Here is a 22,196-nt window from a genome sequence, read left to right on the forward strand (position 1 = left end):
CATCGGCTGGGTTATGGTTTAAACCAGAATGGAGAATTATTTGAATCTCATTCTATTATAACTTACTAAATAGTATTGTGTTTATTTTGTAACTTTACATTTATTTTGTTTTTGTTTATTTTGTTACTATTATTATTATTATAGCGAATAGAAATGTTTCTAATGAATAATAACTTGACTATTTTACAAATGTTAAATTTAATTCTTAATGAAATAGGTACCAGACATCATGCAAAAACTGTTTTTCATGTTAAACCCCTATGGCCAGGTTTGGTAGTTGACACTCGGTATAAGAAATAGGGGTCAAATTTGAATTGTTCGAAAAATAAATGAAAATAAAATAAAATGGGAATAAAACGTATGGGTTGTGGCAATTCATCAAAACCACTCTTCCAGTGTTACTATAAAAGTTTTAACTGAGCTCAAACAAGAAGAAATAAACATCAAAGGTTAACAATAAATTGCTCCCCGCCAACCATTTGACATTCAAAGACACGAACGTAAACATTGTACACTGCGCTCAATAGTGTCAGGGTTGATTTGTTCCATTTCAACGCGAATTCTCTGCCTTAAATGTTCTAAATTATTTGGTCTATTAAAATAACCCTCGATTTTAAATAACCCCATTTAAAAACAAGTTTACGTTAAAAATTAAATTAAATTTTTTGAAGTAAAATTTGTCGTTTTCTCAAAAAAATTGTTATGTAAGGTAACAATTCTTTTTATTCATCGTTAGGTAGTAGGGAGGTCTATCAAAAAGAAAAGAAAAAAGTGGGGGTTGTCATTAAAAAAAAACAACGATGACGTCATTGTGCAAAAATACATAACGTCATAAGTAAAATTTTTATGACATAAGGTGGTTAATTAAAAAACAAAATTGACCTGTCTGAGCGTTTTGCTTGAAAACATTAAATAAGCCAATTATAAATGTTGTTCTTTACTTTATCACCACATACACATGAGAAACTGAATGGACACATGCAGAATTAGTGAATTACACTTTGGAATAGCTGCAGTATTTTATAAAATCCTGCAAACCAAACTCTGCTAATCAAAGTGTAGTTATGCTGAACGTGCATTCCAGTTATATTTATCTAGAACCATATGAAATGTGTGGAAAAAATAAAATCATTTTCGCGCAATCCTGTTGTTATAGCTACTTACTTTAAGTGTTATTATTTTGGTTTTTCTAAATTAGAAAAAATAGTTTACTGCTGTGGCGAGAGAATTACAACTACATCTAAATAATTGTTGATCGCACGGTATCATAATTATCCCTTATTTAATATATTGGGTGATTCAAAATGATTGTGGATAAGTATGGCAACTATGTACGAAAATGTATGTGGCAACTGTGTGGGTGGGGTAGAGTTGACATTTGTATGACATTTCATAAGCGTGCATTTGATTTTTTTTATACCATTGCACATTGATTTGACAATTTTCAAAATTGCACGACTATGAACTGTTAAAGAAATGTCAGCTCTATCCTACTCAACAGTTGCCACATAAATTATCGTACATAGTTGCCATATTTATCCACAATCATTTTGAATCATCCAATACGATTTATAAAGCTATCTAGATCCCTATTACATGATCGTAATGCATATAAAACATAAATAGCTTTTAACGTCAGCGTAATGAACGTCAAGTTCTAACAGAAAATCATAAAAGTAATGAGTCAGTAGCATCATATCGGTCCTGCCATCGTTCGAAAACATTTTCAAATACCTCCTAAGGATGAATGAAAAATGCAATGACAGATGTACCTTTTATAAATACCAAAATATAATGTATGCTTTGTAAAATGTATTTTGGGTTGCATTTTTACCTGGCCAGGCTCGTATCTTGCGTTAATAATCCTGCATAAGGGTGGATTTCTGAAGCTTTTTCAGTGACAGTGATAGTAAAAATGTAATTAATTTAGAAATGCCTAAAATGTGCTGTTAATAATAGATAACTATTATCGTTATATGTAATGAGTTTTTAATACCCTCACGAATTTTAATAGTCCTCTTAATAGGAATAAAATTAATCTTGTGAGAAGAAGCTTTGTATTACATCTGACGACAGTAGTGTAAACAACTGAGAATCTCCTCAAGAACATTTTTCTTCTAGAGAGTGCTTGATTTCACGGATAACGTTACATACAGGTGTCCCAGAACTCGCGGATCAAACTTACAGTGCGTTTTCCTTGGTGATAACTGAAAGCAATAGCGTTTAAAAAAAAGGACAGGGTATAACCGATTTTTTGTAATGAATAATTAAAGTTGACCAATCAGAAGGACGTTGTTAATTTGAATTTCACGTAAATTTAACCAAAGGTTTGAATTGCCTAGCAACATAATTCTAGTAGGAATGGTATGGATTTTCAAGTAAATGTTTGGGCAACTGTGAAGATTTTGACAACGTCAAGTTATAATTTGATTCGAAATTGTCAAACTTCGTATTGAAATCAAGTACGTATACAGCTGCAGAGTATGCCGAAATGCTCATAATTTATGGAGTGCCGGCGCAATGCACGTGAGGGTGCAAGGGAATATGCAATACGTTTTCCACGACGTTTGCCATATCCAAATTATAACGTATTTCTACGGTTGGTGTACCGTGCTCGAGACACTGGGTCCTTGGTGCCTACCTGACAAGAAATTAGTGGATACCTGCGAGAAGTTAGAACGCCAGAGACTGAAGATGCTGTTCTTCAGTCTTTTGATGACGACAGTAGAAGAAGTATATTAGAAGAACTAAATGACCACATTCACGAAACACTGGCTACTGTTATTTCTAATGTGCTTAGACTGGCAAGGGAAAATTTAATAAAACGAGCTCGTTTATTCCTTCAGATGAAAGGTGGTCTTTTTATTTTGCATGTTTCTTATTTCATTTGTTGCATTCTACATCATTTAGTTATAAAAATTGATCTTAAATTTTTACTAATAATGATGCTAAAATAAATAGGTTAGTTCAATCCAGTTTTGTCTTCTTTATTTCAGAACTGCTACTATGCTTGATCTGTTGTTCAAAACCTACGTGTAACTCCAGCTTTTTTTGCAATGTCAAGAATGTTCCTAAAAGTCCAGAGTGTATGCACAGGAGTCAGGATAAATTTCTTGTGATTCCGATTCACTTCACAGGCCCTGCATATTTCACTTTTTACTAAGATTTTTAAGGTTGTAATATCACTCACTTGACGCTACGTCGCCATTTTACCTTCCATCAACAAAGGTTCAATTCATCATATCCCTCCCGTCAATTTCCCATACCCCTCAAGGTTACAATTGCTCTGGAAATTTTCACTCATAACAAACCATATTTCATTCATTGCCGGAAGAAGAAACTTCTGGCGTTCCCTGATTTAGATTCTATACAATTGTTCACCTGCCTTTGGCGCAATTATCCCATTTTTGGTTATTTCAAAAGTAGCTCTCACTTTTGACGTCTGTTTCGACAAGTTGACCAGATAAATATTGAAAATAATTTTATTATTCATCGAATTATACGTTGCTTGGCAATTGAGAGAAGGTATTCAGTTTTCTCATAAAGGGAAAATTAGATCGAGCTCTATTGGTCAATTTGATTAATTCATAACTAAAAAGCTGTTGCATCCTGAAGATTTTTCTAAACGTTTTTTACCTTCATTACCATCAAGGAATATTTCAATTTGATCCGCGAGTTCTGAGACACCCTGTATAAATATATCCAGTTCTAATTCAAGCTTATAAATAAGTTTTAGATTGCTCGCATCAAATAACTTATTGAAGGCAATGTACTAGCATACGCCTACAAATTTCTGTTTTTATAATTTATACAACTAAACCCCCACCAAAAATCCACAATTAAAATTCCACCGATATAGGAGGCAATGTGCCCGTAGTTACGAAGAACCTTGCCACAATCGCGTGTTCGAAATCCAACGTGACCGTCTTACAAAAACCGAATTAAAATCTATGGCCGTGGTGAATTTCAAAAGAGCGCCTCCACAAACAATCAAATGAATAACAATAAGACGCACCTGATCGGGGCTCAGAATCTGGTGGGTTTGGCCCTGTGCCGTCCAGGCGGCCATCTGTTTGGGCGGGACGTCGGGGGCGATGGCGCCTTTGGTCCTCTTCTTGTAGTCGTGCAGGATAGGGATCTTAGAGTTCTTGTCGGTACTCGACAAGATCACCTCTCTCTCGATCTGGAAGGAAATTGCTCCATTAATGGATTGTCGGTGACTTATCGCCTTAATAGCTCGATTAATCTTAAGCTGCCTACACGGTTTATTAAACTACGATCTGTCAACAGCTTGACGGTTATGAATTAATTATGATTAGGCGGTTAATGGACCAAGAAGTGGGACATTTTAATTTGAAAAGTATAAAATTCACTCTGTTTCATAACATAGATGACACTATGGGAATCTAATGTAATATCCTACATACAATTTTAATTGTTAATCTCAACATCTTCAAGGTTGTTTAGCAATTAATTATATAACATATTAATTGTATATTAAAATAACCAAAAATTTGAACGAAGAGTCTTGAAAAACAAAATAAACGAAAATTGGTAGCAAATATAAATCGGATGAAAAATTTGGGTGGCCAGTTGAAGAACAAAATATGATTTCTGGAATGATATTACATAGTTTTTAAGCCAAACTGATTATGTAGCATTTACTTTTTTCTGTTGAGATAAGTGAAGAACAATGAGACGTGCGTCAGTTTGTAAAATATATTTTTTTCAGAGCACAACCTCTGTACATTTTAAAGAATAGTGTAATCAACGTTTACAACTTTCGAAACGAAAATCTACATCTTCGGATGGAGAGTTGCAGTCAATCAAATGTTCATTTTGTTCAACTGCCTTCAAAAACTGTTTCGTTCCTTGATCAGTATCGTCCACAGATTCGGATATACAGTATGGTACAATACCATTGGCAAAGTAATTAAAATCGCAATAAGATTGTAAAATATGCATATCCTTTGCCATAAAACTTCTGAAAGTTGCCCAGCTTGAACACCACCAGGGATTTCCAAACAATGACAGTATTATTAGCGACTTCGTTTTAGTAATATTGGTGGTAACTTCATGATGTACTTGCCTTATGAGATTAAAGCTCAAATTAATTTTGATAGGGTACTTCTTCGAATGGAAAGGATTCGCTAGAAATTCAACGTCATGGATAATATTGTGACTGAGATCTACTACCCGAATGGAATCTGCAAGCTTATCGGTGTTGACTGTCTCTATCCTGTTGTAAGAAACGTCCAAGACTTGGAGAGCCGGTATGTTGCTAACCTTCGGTATAGCTATCAACCTATTGTGGCTTAAATGAATTTCTTCAAGATCTGACGAATTGTCGAATACATTGTCTTGTATTCTACTTACATGGTTGCCATCCAAACTGAGATATCTTAGTTTTGGACGAAAAGTTCCTGCTTCGATGTGGCTCAGTTCATTGTTTCTGATAAGGATACCTTTGATATTGTTACTGAAAGTATCTGTTTTGATAACTTTTATCCTATTATTGGACAGATCGATTTCCTCAATTTCGCTGTAAAGAAACGTTCCTTGCTGAATGTGTTCTATTTCGTTGTTAACTAGAGACAATTTTTTCAAGTTTAGTTCTGTTGGAAAAAACCATTCTTTCAACTTTGTAAGTTTGTTGCCGTACCAGTTCAAATATTTTAGATTCAGCACATCCGGAAATACTGCAGAACTGGTTCTCTTAAAACCGTTGATTTTGCCGACAATTGTTAAGCTTCTTACTTTTCCTAAATTGAAATAAAATCGTGATATTTCTAAACAAGTCATCGGTGTTGAGTATTCGGATTGGATCAATAAATCAGGCGATGTGCCAGTGTAGCGCTTTTGGTATACATCTGCAATGCTGTCACATATTGTTATATATGAGTCCTTACACTCACACTTGCTCTGTACAAAAAACGTGATCACGAATAAAAGGATTATGTACTTATTTGTAAATATTCTTGTCATATTCACTGCCAGACGGTTAGCAACACACTGACAACGTAGCCATTTTGGTAGATAACCTTTGTGAACTTTAATGTGAAGTCTAATTTATAATGAAGAGACCTAATATAAATATTTATATTCTGTTGATTATTGAAATAATTTATTTAGGTATATTAGGAGGATATCATTTACAATAATTTTTACATCATACAATACCACAAAGACGCTTGGACTTGGTGAAAGTTTATGGAAACGCGTCAAAATTTTCCATTTTTTTCTCGTAAATTTACGAACCTTCGCAGGGTGGTGATATGGGCAGTCGGGGCAATTACCCTGATTTTTTTTTCAAAAAGCCGTCGCACATCTGGCGACCTCTCCTTGTTAGACGAATATCCAAATCGATGTATTTCGGAGAAGCTTTTTTGAAAGCACTGATTTTAGCAGTTAAGGTTAAACTGTCCACTTTACAAAACCTTTCGTAAAACTCGATGAGATCTACACACACCATCGGTTCTGAAGCGGTGAAATTTTCAGATTTTATCATCAAATCAATCAAGGCACTTTGATATCTATGTTCTACATGTTGATCTTCGTGAACGTCTAACGCACTGTCACATGTAGTTACATAAGATCGATTACACTTAATTTGTCTCGTCTGAAAAGGGTATACAGTGAGTTTTTTTTAAGACTGGCCATAGGGTTTTACATGCAAATTTTTCAATCCCCTGTTAACTTTTGTTCCGATAAAAATATTCAAACCATTTTTGGAACAAAGTTGGAAGATTTTTTAAATTATCGGATAGATTACAATTTAATATCCCAAACCGTCGAAAAAGTTGTGAAAAAAATATTTTTTAGGGCGCCGAAATAATAGTACGTCGAGCGACCGCCAGAGTAGCGCCATTGTCGGCTCAACCAGCACCTGACGATCTCCAATTTTGGATGCTTTCAGCGCGCTAAAAATATTTTTTTACAACTTTTTCGACAGTTTGGGATATTGAATTGTAATCTATCCGATAGTTTATAAGATCTTCCAACTTTGTTCCAAAAATGGTTTGAATATTTTCATCGGAACAAAAGTTAACAGGGGGTTGAAAAATTAGCATGTAAAACCCTATGGCCAGTCTTAAAAAAAACTCACCGTATGTATCTGGCGTTCAAATGAAATCCTCGGCTGAGTAGGCGTTGGAAAAATTAAACCGTTTAGAACAGTGTAAAGTTTGAATTTCCCGCCGTTTGACACGAATGACATTTGTTTATGTTTAATCGGGACATAATTGAACATGTTTGTTTTCAGCAAAGGGTCCCTTAGATATTTGCTTCGAGAATAGGAATCGTTACGTTATTCTATTTTTGAAGTAAAATATTGCAAGGAAAGAAAAAAAAGAAAAAAATTTGGCTCTAAATTTTAGGTTAGCTGTCAACATGCTCCAATTAATCTACGCTTTAAAAAAGCACAACAATTGACGGTTTCCAACGCCTTCCCAGCCCAGGATTTCATTTGAACGCGCGATATATAGGGTAAAATCCAAATATGTACGGTCGGTGGCCAAATAAAACTGGGACACTTAAAATTTAATCTATGTAAATCAAACTATTGAATTGTCAATATATTTGTCAGTGTCTATATAATATGTCATACCAAAGTTAACCTATTTGTGGTAAAGCCGTAATTAAACGATGCAAATTTATAAATTTTGACTTATGTGATTGTCATTTTTGTCCCAGTTTTATTTGTCCATCGACTGTACATCAGAATATTAAAACTTTAGATCTTCAGGCCAATTATGAAAATCACGTGCATTCAGTTTTGCGCTATACATACATCCCCATGAGGGTGGAAATGCCATGTACAGTTCAAATACAAAAGTTGAATACGCCACTGAGATCACGTTAGGAAGAATGGTAAGATTAAAAAGTTATCTAGTGCAACTCAAAAAAGCTGCAAAAAGTTTTCATTCATAGTATTCTTACACGTTTTTGCGGCTCTGTGTATTTGAAGTGTTTTCATTCCCAGTAAGGTTTTTAAAGCGTTTTTGTGGCTGTTCATGTTTCGATTCATTAAGGTGCAAATCCACGATGAGATATTTTCATGCAATTTTGGTCTCATGATACAAAAATTTCACGAACAACTTGCAGGAGACAATATCTTGTGCTATATGTTTCAGTGTTTCATGTCTCTCACGAGTGTTTCCACAATGAAATTTAGTTGTTCGTGAAATTTTTGTATCATGAGACCAAAATTGCATGAAAATATCTCATCGTGGATTTGCACCTTTAGAGCTTCCAGAAGCGTCTCGTTCGGGATGCAACTAAGTTAAACTTTACTTTATGAATTTAATAGTTATTTTCGAACTTACTAACTTCAAAATGACATTTCGCAAACGCAACAGTTAACCGCGAACGTAGATTTCGCGCACTAGTGCTTCAAAATAATTCAAAAAGCATTGGCCGTTTTGAGCATTCTGAAAATAATTTGACTTGATAATAAAATCTGGTTTACAAAACGTCATTTCTCCAATTTGGACGTTGAAAATGTCGAAAGAATGAAAATAAATCGCTATTAATTCGATTGACACTTGGACAAGCGCCATCTATTCACTAAATTGGAAACTATTGGGTAAAAATTTAAAAATGCTAATGTTCGTTTCAAAAAATATTGTACAAACCTCGATGTGCGAAGACGTATTCGGCACATTCGCGCAAATGAAGCACCCTCCTTCGTCGCTTGTACCTCAAATAATGCGCTCATGTGCGAAAAATGTCTTCTCGTGCAAGTGCAAGAGACGAGCGTCTCTGGAAGTGTCACTGCAGTTTGCGTCGTTTTTCCAATATGACGTGTATTAAAAGTGGTCTCTTGTGCGAGCAACGAAAAAGAGAATAATAGATGATATCATTAGAAGTGGAAGTGAGTCCTTTTGTGCCAAGTCCAGAGATTGAAGACCGAAATGAAGTCGATGCATTCGATAACTTTTTAATCTTACTATTCTTCCTAACGTGATATCAGTGGCGTACTCAACTTTTAGGAGCATTATTTTAAAGTAAAGTTTTAACTTTTCGGCATTATCCTTTCTTGTAGGCTTCCTGGTTTTTCTGTAATAACATCGTTAATTAGACGACGTCCAATCTACAGACAAAATTACTAATTTATTTCTCAAGGCTGTTACATTAAAAATATCTGTTAGCCTTGCTACTAGATCATCAAAGCTCAAATCAGGCCTATCTTGCTTCATTTCAAGATGCTGCACTTAGGTTTCTTGAGACACAACTTTCGGCATTGTGTTGAAGAAAATTTTTACTTGATACCTGACAGTTGATGACAATTTATATTGTCAAATTTACTATACTGCCTGAAATGTGCCAAACAATTCTGGCCATCCCTCATGCGTTTAGAAAATGAATACATTTTATAGCGCAGAACTGAAAGCACGTGATTTTCAAAATTGATCTGAAGATCCTGGGTTTTCATATTCTGAGGTATTTCAAATTTCAGCCTGTATAATAAAAATTTGATATAAAACATAAAAATACTAAGGCCCAGTTGTATAAAGCGATGTCAAGTTCGTTGTTAAAGTTAACATAATGTCAAGCGATCTAATTGGGGGATATTTAACATTGGATTTGAATCAGCGAATCAAATGGGCAGATTTCCGACTTGACGCGTTATTAGCTGACATGATGTTAACTAAGCTTTATACAACCGGGCCTAAGTAATTTGGTACTAGAATATTTGTTTTCCGTAAATTTTTCCATAAGACAAAAACAGATATCCACAGCTACCGTTTGTTGCCTGATTGGCACATATTTATATTCACTAGTAGGATTAGTTGATTAAAATGGTTGGACAAGTGTCAGTTCAGGTAGCCTCTTCTGACTAATTAACAATCTTCTGGACGAGTCGAGCGTGTCGCTTTATTCATAAAGAGATATTCGTTGGTGAGCGTTCAAGAAGCGTGCAGCAGATGAGAGTGAACGAACTCGTAAATGTTAGTCGTGATGACTGTGTGTGTTCCTACATACGACTTAACGCCTAGTATTATCTTTTGCTATTGGAACAATGGCCGGACGTTGCACAGTTCCCTTCGAAAAAATCAAACTCGAATGTGTGGGACTGCACTTTGCCAATAAAACAAATTTAATTCGTGTGGTAACATTGAACATGTAAACAAGACTATCCGTAGAATTAACAATAATAGATATTTATGCGTTAATAAGGGAGATATGAACATGATTTTTCCCTGAGGTTTATAAGTCAACCGAGGGGAAAAACATTAATATCTCCCGTGGTGCATACAATATTTTATTTTTTAGTGTCTGTACTTTAAAACTTTCTTAAAAATATTTTGCAGGGAAGATTGCGTGGAATATGGTTGCTATAGTTTGGTTCTCATGAGTTTGTTGTAAACAATATGGAGGGCGAAAAAAATTGAAATATCCGAGTTGTTTTTCATAATGTGTATCTATGACGAAAAGAAACAATATCGTGTTACTAAAAAATAAAAATAATAATAATTAGTTAACTAGGTTTGTTTTGCAAAAATAATGTACGCTTTGGAACTTGACGTACCAGGTATTCTAGAGTTCTCTTAGAAGTGGATGGAACAAGTGATGTCCCATTTAAACCGATACACTCAATAACTCATAAATATATTTTGAGTACACTTTCTTACACTAAAATAAAGCAAGAAGCAGATTTTAACAATCCTCCACTTTCTTCTTAAGAGTCCCCGAGTAAGTGTTCAAATTGTTCGTTATTGCTATTCGTAGTACCCGTAATGACGAAGTTCAGTCTGAATGCCAGGTCAGTGGTGGGAAAAGATAATAATAACAATAAATAACTTTGGTAAGGAATTATCAGATGAAAACAAAATGATAACAGTGGAGAGAGCTCTTCTCTCAAGTAACACAGTTTATAGAGGTCCTCATACTCATGTGCTTTAAACATTAAAAAAATATTGAATGGGTTAGTACAGTTACATCCACTGAATCTCGTCAGTTATTTTACTGTCGACTCCAAAAAACTTGTGTAGTCTAAGCATTATTGTCATTATGACTGACATTCAAAATATTTGTGACAGAAATTCTGTCACGCATAATAAAATTCAAAATGACACCAGTAACGTTTTTGACATCCGTGTCAAAAATTCCAGTGGGGTTAGAAATACAGGGTGTTTTTGAAAGTTGTGTCACGGTCACGGAATTTCGTCAGTCGTTGTCATTCAACTGACATTAGCTGTAAAACAGGTTTTATATACAGGGTGACTGACGAAAAACCTTTGACGCTGTATCTTACTTATTTTTCATCCGATTTGAATAAATGGCACATCAAATGAAATAGTTCGAAAAGGACTTCATTGTTATCCTATTCGATATTTTTTTCGACATCTATTTTTTGACAGACGATACCCAACTTTTGTTTTTCAAATTACACTCTATATATTTTTGTATTCGTTCTTATAAAGAATCTTCTTCTGAATATTCGTGCATTAAAAGAAAAAACAAAAAATGTATTTTAATTGAAAAAAATTGAAAATCAAAAATCAAGTAATCAAATTTGTAAACTATACAAAATCTATTCTAGTTGCTCACAATTTTCCTCAATGCTGTTGCAGACACTGTCGATACCTTCTAGAAATACCTACCTTTGCATTCAGTAAAAAATTTTGGGGTTTTTCCTGACATACTGGCACTATCCATTTTCTTAACTCTTTTTGGGTACCTGGTGGGGTCAAATGAACATTGTCTCGAAAGTTTTGAATGAATATAAAGAATTTCGAATGAAGATAAAAAAATCCAATGGATTCAAATCTGGGGAAGTAGCGGGCCATCGAATAGCTCCATGAGCACCCATTCATCGTTCATCAAAATGATTTAAATGATTTAAAAATACAAAATTCACGCGTGCATTACGTGGTATGGTGCCGTCCTAATGAAACACGACTCTATTCAACACTACTAATGGTATCTCATCCAGAAAGTAGCTCATTTCGTTTGATAATAAATAATATGATATTTTGTTTGATCGAGACTGCTATCAATAAAAAAGGGACCCCATAGGCCATTCTATCTCCAAAAATGCCACACCACACGTTAACAATAAATAATAGTCTTTGGAAATTTACTTCCACAGCATTTATTTTATTATTATTATTATCAAACTGTTTTGACAAATGAATATTCAGAGCTTACTTAATCATTTCGAGCATTTAGAACAAACTTCTCTCTTGTTTATTTTGGTCACTTGATTTTTAAATTTTGTACATTTACTCTTTAATTTCTCGACTTTTGTTTAATGAATGGGTACAATTCTTTGCATTTTTATATTCAGAAGACAAATCTCTATAATACTGAAATGAAAAAAATGTACAGTGCTATTTGAAAAAAAGAAGCTGATGTTCATCTGTCAAAAACTGGACGCAAGTATTTTTTTTTTGTTAAGTTGGTATTGGAGTGTTTTCAAAATTATTTCATTTGACGTATCATTTATTCAAATCGGATAAAAAATAAGCAAGATACAGCATCAAAGGTTTTTCGTCAGTCACCCTGTACATGGTGCTTTTCAAAGTTGTGCAGATATTTTAATCACGAACTACTGGCTGCATGTAGAACACGGAAAAACTATTTAAACAATTCTATGTCAAAAAATAAAATGACATTTATTTTTTGAGCTACAATTTTTTTTAATTGCTTTTAGTTTTCTACGTTGTCCTACAACCTCGTAGGTAAAATTTCGGCACATTTTAAAAATACACCCTTGTATATCATGTTTTATAAAATGTAAGCCTTTCAAACTTTCAAAAACATCATGTATATAAAACCTGTTTTACAGCTAATGTCAGCTGAATGACAACGACTGACGAAATTCCGTGACCGTGACTGTACAGTACTATGGCGGCCAAAAATTTTAGCCGTCTCTATTTACACGTTAAGTGTAAATAAACCTTTAGGAACCGCAACGCCATTTTCTATTGTCATTTTGACATGCATAATTGCATATTGTTATTCTGCGAATCAATTTAAACTGCTTAAAGCTCAAATATGTATTCCAAAAATTCGACATGAATGAACAAAATTAGAGCACCTAAAAGTCAATTTGAGGTTATGTTTGACTTTTATCGTTTAAGTTTTTTTGAGTCTCATCATGAATTTGTAATAAAATTTATTCAGAAATCAAAAAAGGCTTAAAAAACAAAGTGAAAATACTGTTATTGTGAGTAAAAGCATAAAATTAATGAAACATAAAAGAAGTTGCTCGAAATGCCTCCCATCGTTTACAATGCTTCAGTACGACCAGTACGACGTCTCCAAGAAAGTCGAACTCGATTCATAATGCTTCTGTAGTCTGTTTTCACGAATTTCCTGAGCGGCATTTTGAATGTAATAAAGCGGTGCATCATCGCAAAGGTGCCACATTTTTCGTCCAATTGCTAGAAGAGGAATTTCTTCGAGTAATTCGGGCAAAACTTTAAAAATTTAAGATAACCGTCTACATTCAAACGTAAAACATTTTCAACGATCCCAACCCAACCCAGACGTTAATTGAAAAGTGACTGCTGGAAGTGAGGCTCTTGGATTTCGTGGGGAATATCTTCTGCAACTAAAATGCGATCTTCTGGTTGGCGGCCAAGATCAGGCTTATTCATTTCGAAACGCCTGAAAGCCCGTAGATGATGCAAAACGTTTACAAAGGTTCGTCCATTGGGAAGTATCCTTCAAGGCGTAGTTTTGCCGTGCTAGCTCTGAATGTCCACGAGCTTCGCCATTGATCAAAACCCATATCGGTTTTCTCCAGGTTCGTGAAAGACACTTGTGATTTAAATTAAAGTTAAGATTGATGTTCTTGTCAAAGTGACTATATTTTGAATTAAATGGGAATTAAAACAATCTACTGATTTATTATTGACCCATTTTTTCATAAAATTCAACTTTTTTTGAAAAACTTTTAGCCCCTTTTTCTCGAAAAATATCAACATTTGTATAAGGCATTATTGGCTCAATCGTTACCTTTTGTGGGATTCGATCACAGGTTAAAATATCTGCACAACCTTCAAAGTCACGCTGTAGAATGTTTTCCACGTGTTCATTATTGACTGTTTGTTAAAAAGCAATATAAAACACAAAGGAGGTATCAAAGAAAATAATTAAGCAAAAATTCAATAACTCTTAACAGAACAAGAAAAACAATACAAAAAGTGATTAGTTGTAAAAAGAAATTTCATTTAGTATCAGATTCGTAACTTTTTTGAATATCAGTTACATTTGTATTTATAAAATTCCTTTCAAGCTGCTTACATTTTCAAAACATACCATACATATTTCAATTTCAATGAAAACAAAAATGTATTATTATGATGTTTTTCGGCAATTAATCCTTTGTTGGATTGTTAAAATCTGAATAAATCTAAATAGGCAACAATAAAGACAGTAGATAATGTGTTGTTTCAATTATTGTATTATTTCAGACAAGAAAAATCACCATACGCTGAATAGCGAATAGTGAACCTTTCAATTCGACTCCGAAATAGAGTGTTGTGATTTGAGATCTATAATTTTCCATATCTTCAAAGAAGAGAATGATATCAAGGTTTAGTAGATGGTTTTAGAGGATTGGCTTCTTCCAGAGTAGCACTTAATCTTCAGAACGAGCTCCCTGCGACATTTTTACTTGTCCAAGTTGCGATCATTTAATTCTTTGTTTCTCTTATTGATATGAGTTAGCTATTAATTTAATAAAATATACTGGCTTCCATAAACAACGAAATATCTAGAAGCTATCTTATTGATATCTTCAAGAAAGCTGAATTGTTTTTCGATAAACAAAAAACAAACATTAACAAAATATATTATTTTAATGAATGGCTTCGCCTCGGTCCCTGATGCACGTTTCACAATAAAATGATCTGTCTCAGGCTGCCGTATCTCATTCCACGTTACTCTAATTCTAATCCGTCGTCGAAGTTGTTTGAAGTCTTTTGGGGTCGCCAGCAAAATTTTTCAAGCAAACCCTAATTATGTTCCACACAATTGGCGATAAATCTGGAAAACGAGAAGGCCACGGCAACTCTACTACATTAGCATGTTGTAGGAATGTCGTAGTCACCCTTGGTATGGAGAATGAAGGCGAAGGTTGAAGATATGGAATTTCAACCAACCGTAGAATCTTGACAAAGCAGCGAGCAGTTTTCAAATCAAATCACCAGGAATAAAAAAAACCCAAGGAGAGCTGCAGCCATGGCATGTAACCCACCAAGCCATGAGTCCCTGGATAAGAGCAGTGTAGCGTCCAAGAGCAAACTATAAATTCTGTCGTTTTTCACGGTGGCGCCTCACTTTTTTTTTAGACTATCATGTGCTCAAAACCAAAATGGCAGGAAATGTTACATCGATGATGATATCGAGATTCTACACCCATAGCCCTGTTTTGGCAAATCAATCCCTTAGAGCTATAACTCTTAGGCGATGATGTTCTCGACCCGTGGTCCTTGGAGGACATCCAGATCCAGACTGACGCTCATGAACCCCTTCTTGACCAACAAAATCATTATCTCGCTATTGTTGCTAGACTTCCATTTAAGCGATGAGTGATTTCCCTAAGTGTATCTCACCATTTCTCATACCAACTTTTTCTCGCTCAAAATTACGCATTTGACGATTATTTTGTATGGCAACGAACTGAAGACATTATCAACACTATTGTGAAATGAAATGTGGGAAAAAAACAGATCGTCTCAATCCAGAAAAAATATACCAATATTTGATAATTTTTAAGAAAAAAAAAAAGAGTTTAAAACTAGGACCAGCACACCTAAGTTCTTCATATTGTCATCATTTAGTTCTCCCAGTACAGCAAAAATTTCAATAAAATTGATCAATGGCTATGTATTTGTGTACAAGGAAATAAAATTACTTCATATGTCTTAACATCATACTTTTTCATTCACATTTTACATTAGTTAGTTGATACACTTAATTCAGAGAAAAATCGACATTAAAATCGCATAAAGTTCAGGTAGAACAGAATACATAAAGATGATGATTTCTTTTTAATTACTGCCTGAATGATATCATCCGAAACGTTTAGTTACCAGAGCCCTGTCTGAAAAATTTCTGATATATTACCTGCGACAAGAGTTCAATTACTCATGGGAATATTCTCATTGTTTTGTCGTGATAACAATGAAAACTAACGCTGGATCTTGCCATTCGTTATTTGTGGTTCGCTTTGTATGTGGCTAAAGTACCGTAATTTTTCACAACCGAACAATGCAACAACACTCTTTCTAGTATTGTTACGTCATGACCATTACGAAAAATGATATTATGATCGAAATTTTTACGCTTTCGGATAAAAATGATTAAGATCAGGTAGCACATGAAAACATTTTAATTTCATCTTGTTGCAAGCTCACGGGGATAATACAATTTTGCAATAAACATTTCATAATTTTGTATAAATGCTTATATCCTAACGTATATTATAAAAGTGTTAATACTCGTAATGTATCTATGTATGTAAAATTTGGTTTGCATCTCTTTGTTCATTTAAGAATTATACGGTTTAGTTAATTTTGTTTTTTTAGATGGATAAAATCAAAATTCTAGCAAAAATAACAACAAACAGAAGCAGGACCAATTCTGAGGCAGATTTAGCCACTTTTAGGTTATAATGTTGGTTCAGGCTCCAAATGGCTAATGGGAAATTGGAAATAAAGAGTGTCACCTTTTCCTGGAACATTTTGTGTAATCACTCAAGATTTAAGTAAGAATGAAAATAGTATATTATGATACAAGTTTATAAGGAAGCCTTTAAAGCACGCGCGACGAGTTTAAGAGCACGACGCGTAGCGGAGTGCTTTTAACGTCGCAAGTGCTTTAAAGGCCCTTATAAACGTGTATCATACGCTATTTTTTATTATACCTGGACTACAATCTGAAAATTATAATAAAGAAAGTAAATTGAAATACCTTTTTCGAAGTAATCTGTGTCATTAATCGTTGATATAGAAATGATCAATTGTTGCTGTTTCGTTGCTATCATAAATTTTCTATAAATGTTTATTTATCATTGTTCAAAATGTAGGTGAATTTGTTGTTACCTAAGCAACCTTTAAAGCTCGGCGTGCTTGAATCGCCTGTTTTCGCACGCTCAGGCGTGCTTAAAACGGCGATTCTGATGCAGGTATAATAAAAAAGTAAGTAAACAAGAAGGGGGTAGTGTTCTATCAGAAAAAATAAAGAACCCTAAAATCTCAAGGGAACTTAAGACTTCTTTCTTCTTTTCTTCTATACATATCCTTGGTAGCATAAATAATCAAAAACTCACCGGAAATTTACTGGAATGCGTGTGGAGTCCTTGCTGCGTGGCCGGACTTGCTGCTGCAACCGGAGTATCTAATCCTGTCGCACCTGGAATACTCGGTTCATTGTACAGAGGATAAGGGGGCATCCTGTATGGAGGCGGTGTAAGACAGCCTTGTTGTTGTGACTGTATGGGTTGTTGGGGCAAAGGTTTTGGGGGTGGCACTGGCTTGTAGGGCCCATAACCTTCCACCTCAACTGAAACAATAACAATGGTCTTGGCAAACTAATTGAATCGAATTTTGTAATTAAATTACATCGGAATAAGGCAATAACTGTTAGTTTCTCTTCATTCTTACAGTAATTATCATCGCAGATTTGCATTTATTCCAATTTGATCTTCATAATACAAGAGAGAGGCAATTACGATTATAACTGCCGTTGTGATTACGGTAGGCGATGAATTTTGATTCAACAACACCATCTATATTTCCTACAGGAACCATTTTTAGCTGACAGTTTGATGACATTTTTTTCAGTATTCACATGAAGCACAGGCTATTGCTAATCGTCGCATTTTTTGTACCCTTGGCCCTAACCCTTGAGTGTTATAAATGCTTTGGCGAAGAAGAGTGTGGACGAGATACTTGGAATACAACTATTTGCAAAAAGAAAGCGTACGAATGCTTCACTATAATTAACCTGGAGGAAGATTGTAAGTATTCCCGTTAAATCATTCATTCCTTTCAATAACTTTTGTTAATGCAGATATACGGAAAGATTGCTTGACGCGAGAAATTCGGGACGCAAGGTGTACAGAGAGGAACTCAAGCTTAATATACTGCTCATTCTGTAGAGGAGAATATTGCAGAATCTGCGAAGAGGACTTGTGTAACGCGAGTACGGAGAATTTTTCAAAAACGACTATTATATTTTTTGTTCTGTCTTTTCAAACTGTCAGTGTGTTTTGGATGTCATGACAATAGAAAAAATAAAGTAAAGTAAATCGTAGTTATGTTAAGTAGGTACTAATACACCTTTTAAATGCGGCGAAAAAAAACGTTTAGTGAAAGATAAGAATGTAAATGATGGGAATGAAAGTTAAAAAAATATACAAAAATGTGGAATTAAAAGCTTGATCTTAATCAAAATGTGATTGATGCCAAAAAAACAATGAATGAAAGTCCGTAAAAAGATTGTGGTACTATAATCTAGCTGCAGGTTTATTAAAAATTCTAATTAAATGGACTCTTTTAATAAATTATCCCACAAAAACAAAGTGCAATAATAAATTTGGAGCTCACCTAGTTAAAATGCAGGACCAAAATGTTTAAGAGAAGAATAACTTTACCATTCGTATTGTTTTCAAATATCAGAAATTTAAGAATACAATTACTAATTGACTGTAATACTACAGAATACCTACGAGTATTTGTGCAATAAGTTAGGAAATGTTTTTTTTTCCGCATTAGGCATGGGATTTTTTATCGAAGCGATAGCCGAGTTACTGAGATGAAATGAGAGAATCGTTTGTCACATCATTTAATACCAGTGCAGTGCTACGATCTACGCTGATACAATAAATGAAAATGCTGCAAGCCTCACCAATAGAAAACTAACTGGTGTAGGAATGAATTGTTGATAATGGAAAACATTGAAAAATCTGCATGTTATTCGTAGAGGATGGGTTCGGCCTCAAACAAAATCCCAATAAAATCACAGTGACAATTCAGAAAATAAAACTAATTTTTTGTTAATATTTACTCAACAACAAAATAAAACTCTTGGATGTTCTCTTTGCTTTTGCTGAAGTCTTGTATGCAAAAACATAGGGTTGAGTACCTAAGCAGTTTGACAAAGTTCGTGCGCTGACTTAGCGTTAAACTCTCCAACAGTATACCTGATATCTAGAGGTTACCACCCACTTCTTTTAACTTTTCTCGCATTATCACCACCTTGTCAATCTTTCCACACTACTAACCCCGCCACACCTACCGAACTCACTGGTCTTGACCACCCTAGCGATCCCCTCATTCTGTTCGATGTCACTTTCCGGACCCGACAGAGGATTTAGAGAATTCTGCGATCTCCTCAGCCTCTCTCCTTGCTTGACTTGACGTACGGTGCGGCCCGTTGCCATCACATGGTGACATCTTCCGATCGAACCACTACTCGGGAGGACACGCGATTTTTATACCGACTGCTCCGCCACTGAACTGACGCAGTGCTGTATTGTTTCAGTTGGCGTACGACCATAAGGCGAGAGAGGGGGCTCCGTGATCTTAGATTAACATAGAAAAGCGGGAAGTCGGACCTCTTTCTGGCTGTCTTGTTACGGTTAGCGAACAGCGCTTGCTTGATAAGGAACTTCTTCGGTATTTTACGTGGTACTTTCACGAGACGGTCGGTGCAGCACCGGAACAGAGGCGAACAGAAGGCAGCAAACGAGGGACGGGCTTAGAGCGGAAATTATGTGTGCCAAAAACGTAAAAATGCAAATTTTGCTTAATATTAGTACCACCCACTGGTAATTTACGGCTACAATTTATAGATGTGAAACTAGTTCATCCACTAACATTCGGTTAATGCTGCGTTTTTCGAAAGTAGATAAACAAAAACCATACGAAAGAACAAATTGTTATTAATAAAGTTTTTGTCTCTGCTTATTCTGGTTATAAAATACTAATTTTAGTTGAAATCGAATACAATATTTAATTTTCACAATTCAAAAGTGTTGTTTACATTTTAAATACGAGAAACTCAATAAAGTAAAATATAAGGAGTATGTTTACAAATTCCAGAACAGTAAGTAGCAGCCATGGGTGTATCTAAATATGTATAGTGGTACCAAACAGCATGTACCTATTGGGAACAACTTATGCAGGTCTTTATAACGTACTAATAAAGTACCACCAAAAATATAGTGCGAATATGGCTTTGACTACTTGAGTATTTTATAACAGCCCTACCGCAAACTCCAATAAAAGTAATCCCGATCAGATGTTGAGAATGGTTACTGGAGATGAAGTTCTTTGTAAGGGGTCTAACAGGTAAACCATTTTACAGTTTGTTGCGGTTGAGTGTCGTAAAAACTGGGAAAAGCTATCGGGCAATTAAGCCATATTCGCACTATATTTCTGGTCGTACTTTACTTTTATGAGGGTTGGAACGATTGGGACAACCTATTGCTGTGGGTTGCAATAAATTACTCAAATTATTGAAGATTGATTAATGGGCGGTATTAAAACATATCTTACTGGGGGGTCATTTTTAATTAGTGGTCCTAGGTATCGTGCGTTCATTTAAATTTATCCTCAAAGTTGGCGTTGAAGGATTACGGATCAGCTGTTTAAATCTTACGTTTTTACACGAGTGATGCGTTCACAATCGAGTCTTCAACGCGAACTTTGAGGATACATTTAAATGAACGCATGATAGATACCTAGAAGGGTCCGGAAAATCCAATAATCCATTTCTAATCGAAAGAGTCAAAATTCCAGGTACACATTATAAAATTTTGAGTACGGACCATCAAGCTGCAAACGGTTGGAGCGTGCCCAACAGACCGAAATAAGGTATGTATTACTTACGACATCTTTACGGACAAGCCATAAACAATTGTAAGGGGCAATCGGCTTATTTTACACCTAATGAGTTTCCAATATCGTATCCTCCTACTACAGGGTTATTATAAATGATTGTCCCATCGCAGTTGGCGTTGAAAACCACACAAATTTTGGATGTGCGGCAGCCTCGTAACATGAGGCAGAATTGTAGCCAGATCTCCGACGTGTAAAAGCTACCGCCGGTATCGCCACCTATCGGCGATATTAGTTTGACTCATGTTATGAGGCTTGCGGTACATTCAACTACGCCACCAAACCCAACTACGATGGGACATAATAAATAACCCTGTATAAGCATAATAAATGGCCTAAAACAATTTTCCAGTCGTTAGCTTCACCAACTTGAACCAATTATTATCACAAATCTCAACTATAAAAGTTGGAGTGTTTAAGTGAAAATTTACTCCAAAGCAACAAAGAGAAATCGTTTTATCATAACGCAATAAAAAAATCATTCCCATGCAACTTCTGTTCACATTATTAATATGACTCGTTATAATCAGGTTAGCTTTCATTTCAGCTTGATTTATGCTCAATTTCTTTGTCTTGATATTTATCAATAACACAGGTGGAGAGCTAACCGTAAAAAATCAATTATCTTCTGATAATGCGAACGGACACGCGATCCGTTTGTTCCCTTCTTCGTTCGACATGAGAACCGTTCATTTGTATTATCGTATGCTCTTGAATTGTTAACAAAGACACCGTAATTATGTAAGCTGTTTCATGTCATAGAAGTTTTTAATTGATCCGAAAGAATCTACGACGCCATATTGAAACAGGGTTGCACTGACCGACAATCAAGAGCACGTACCATAACCGTACGTTACGCTCATATTTGCATTATTTTAGTCTGAAGTGGAGTAACGTGTAATTAGAACCTCGAGAAATTTTTTAAACGGTTCGTTACCCGATCTAAGTGCCGCCACTGGGAAATATTGCACTATTAAGTAATTGTGTAATGAAGTCTGTCAGATTGGTCAGTCATGCAAATGCGATAATTGTTAATTAAATCGAAGGCTGTTTTAGTCGGATGGTCGTTTTGCACTAGCTTTAAGTTTCAATAAAACACGAAAAAGTAAAGAATATACCTAAAAGAAAAAGTTTATAAAATCGTTGAATGCAGATTTTTATTGTTAAGAATTTCTTACACAATTAGGTAAGCAATTTCAAGTTTAACAAAACGTTAGTTCCAATGTAGCTACAAATTAGATGATGGAAACTATTGTTAAATTTGTAAAGTAGAGTTAGTTATGTTTTGGTGCATAATCTTGATCCTAAATCTTAGGTGATACCTACAAAATATAA

General features: G+C 34.9%; 1 protein-coding gene and 1 long non-coding RNA gene across 9 annotated transcripts in view; one reads left to right on the forward strand and one right to left on the reverse strand.

The window, feature by feature from the left end:
* LOC138133433 (uncharacterized) overlaps window positions 1–22,196 on the reverse strand; it is a 201,597-nt gene that overhangs the window by 37,673 nt on the left and 141,728 nt on the right. For 6 of the 8 annotated variants that reach the window (XM_069051341.1, XM_069051339.1, XM_069051338.1 and 3 more), the window contains 2 exons: window positions 17,288–17,520; window positions 4,016–4,183 (listed from right to left, as the gene is read on the reverse strand). In XM_069051341.1, the coding sequence (XP_068907442.1) occupies window positions 4,016–4,183; window positions 17,288–17,520 (401 nt within the window). Of the gene's footprint in view, window positions 1–4,015; window positions 4,184–5,089; window positions 5,232–17,287; window positions 17,521–19,162; window positions 19,180–22,196 lie in introns of those variants that run through there. The other 2 variants (XM_069051345.1, XM_069051346.1) reach the window with 2 other exon arrangements.
* On the forward strand, window positions 17,516–18,273 carry LOC138133440 (uncharacterized). The gene is made up of 2 exons (XR_011160365.1): window positions 17,516–17,977; window positions 18,031–18,273. It is a non-coding gene; the product is annotated as an uncharacterized lncRNA (long non-coding RNA).

The sequence above is a fragment of the Tenebrio molitor genome, chromosome 6 (genome assembly GCF_963966145.1).
Source record: "Tenebrio molitor chromosome 6, icTenMoli1.1, whole genome shotgun sequence".
Taxonomy (NCBI): domain Eukaryota; kingdom Metazoa; phylum Arthropoda; class Insecta; order Coleoptera; family Tenebrionidae; genus Tenebrio; species Tenebrio molitor.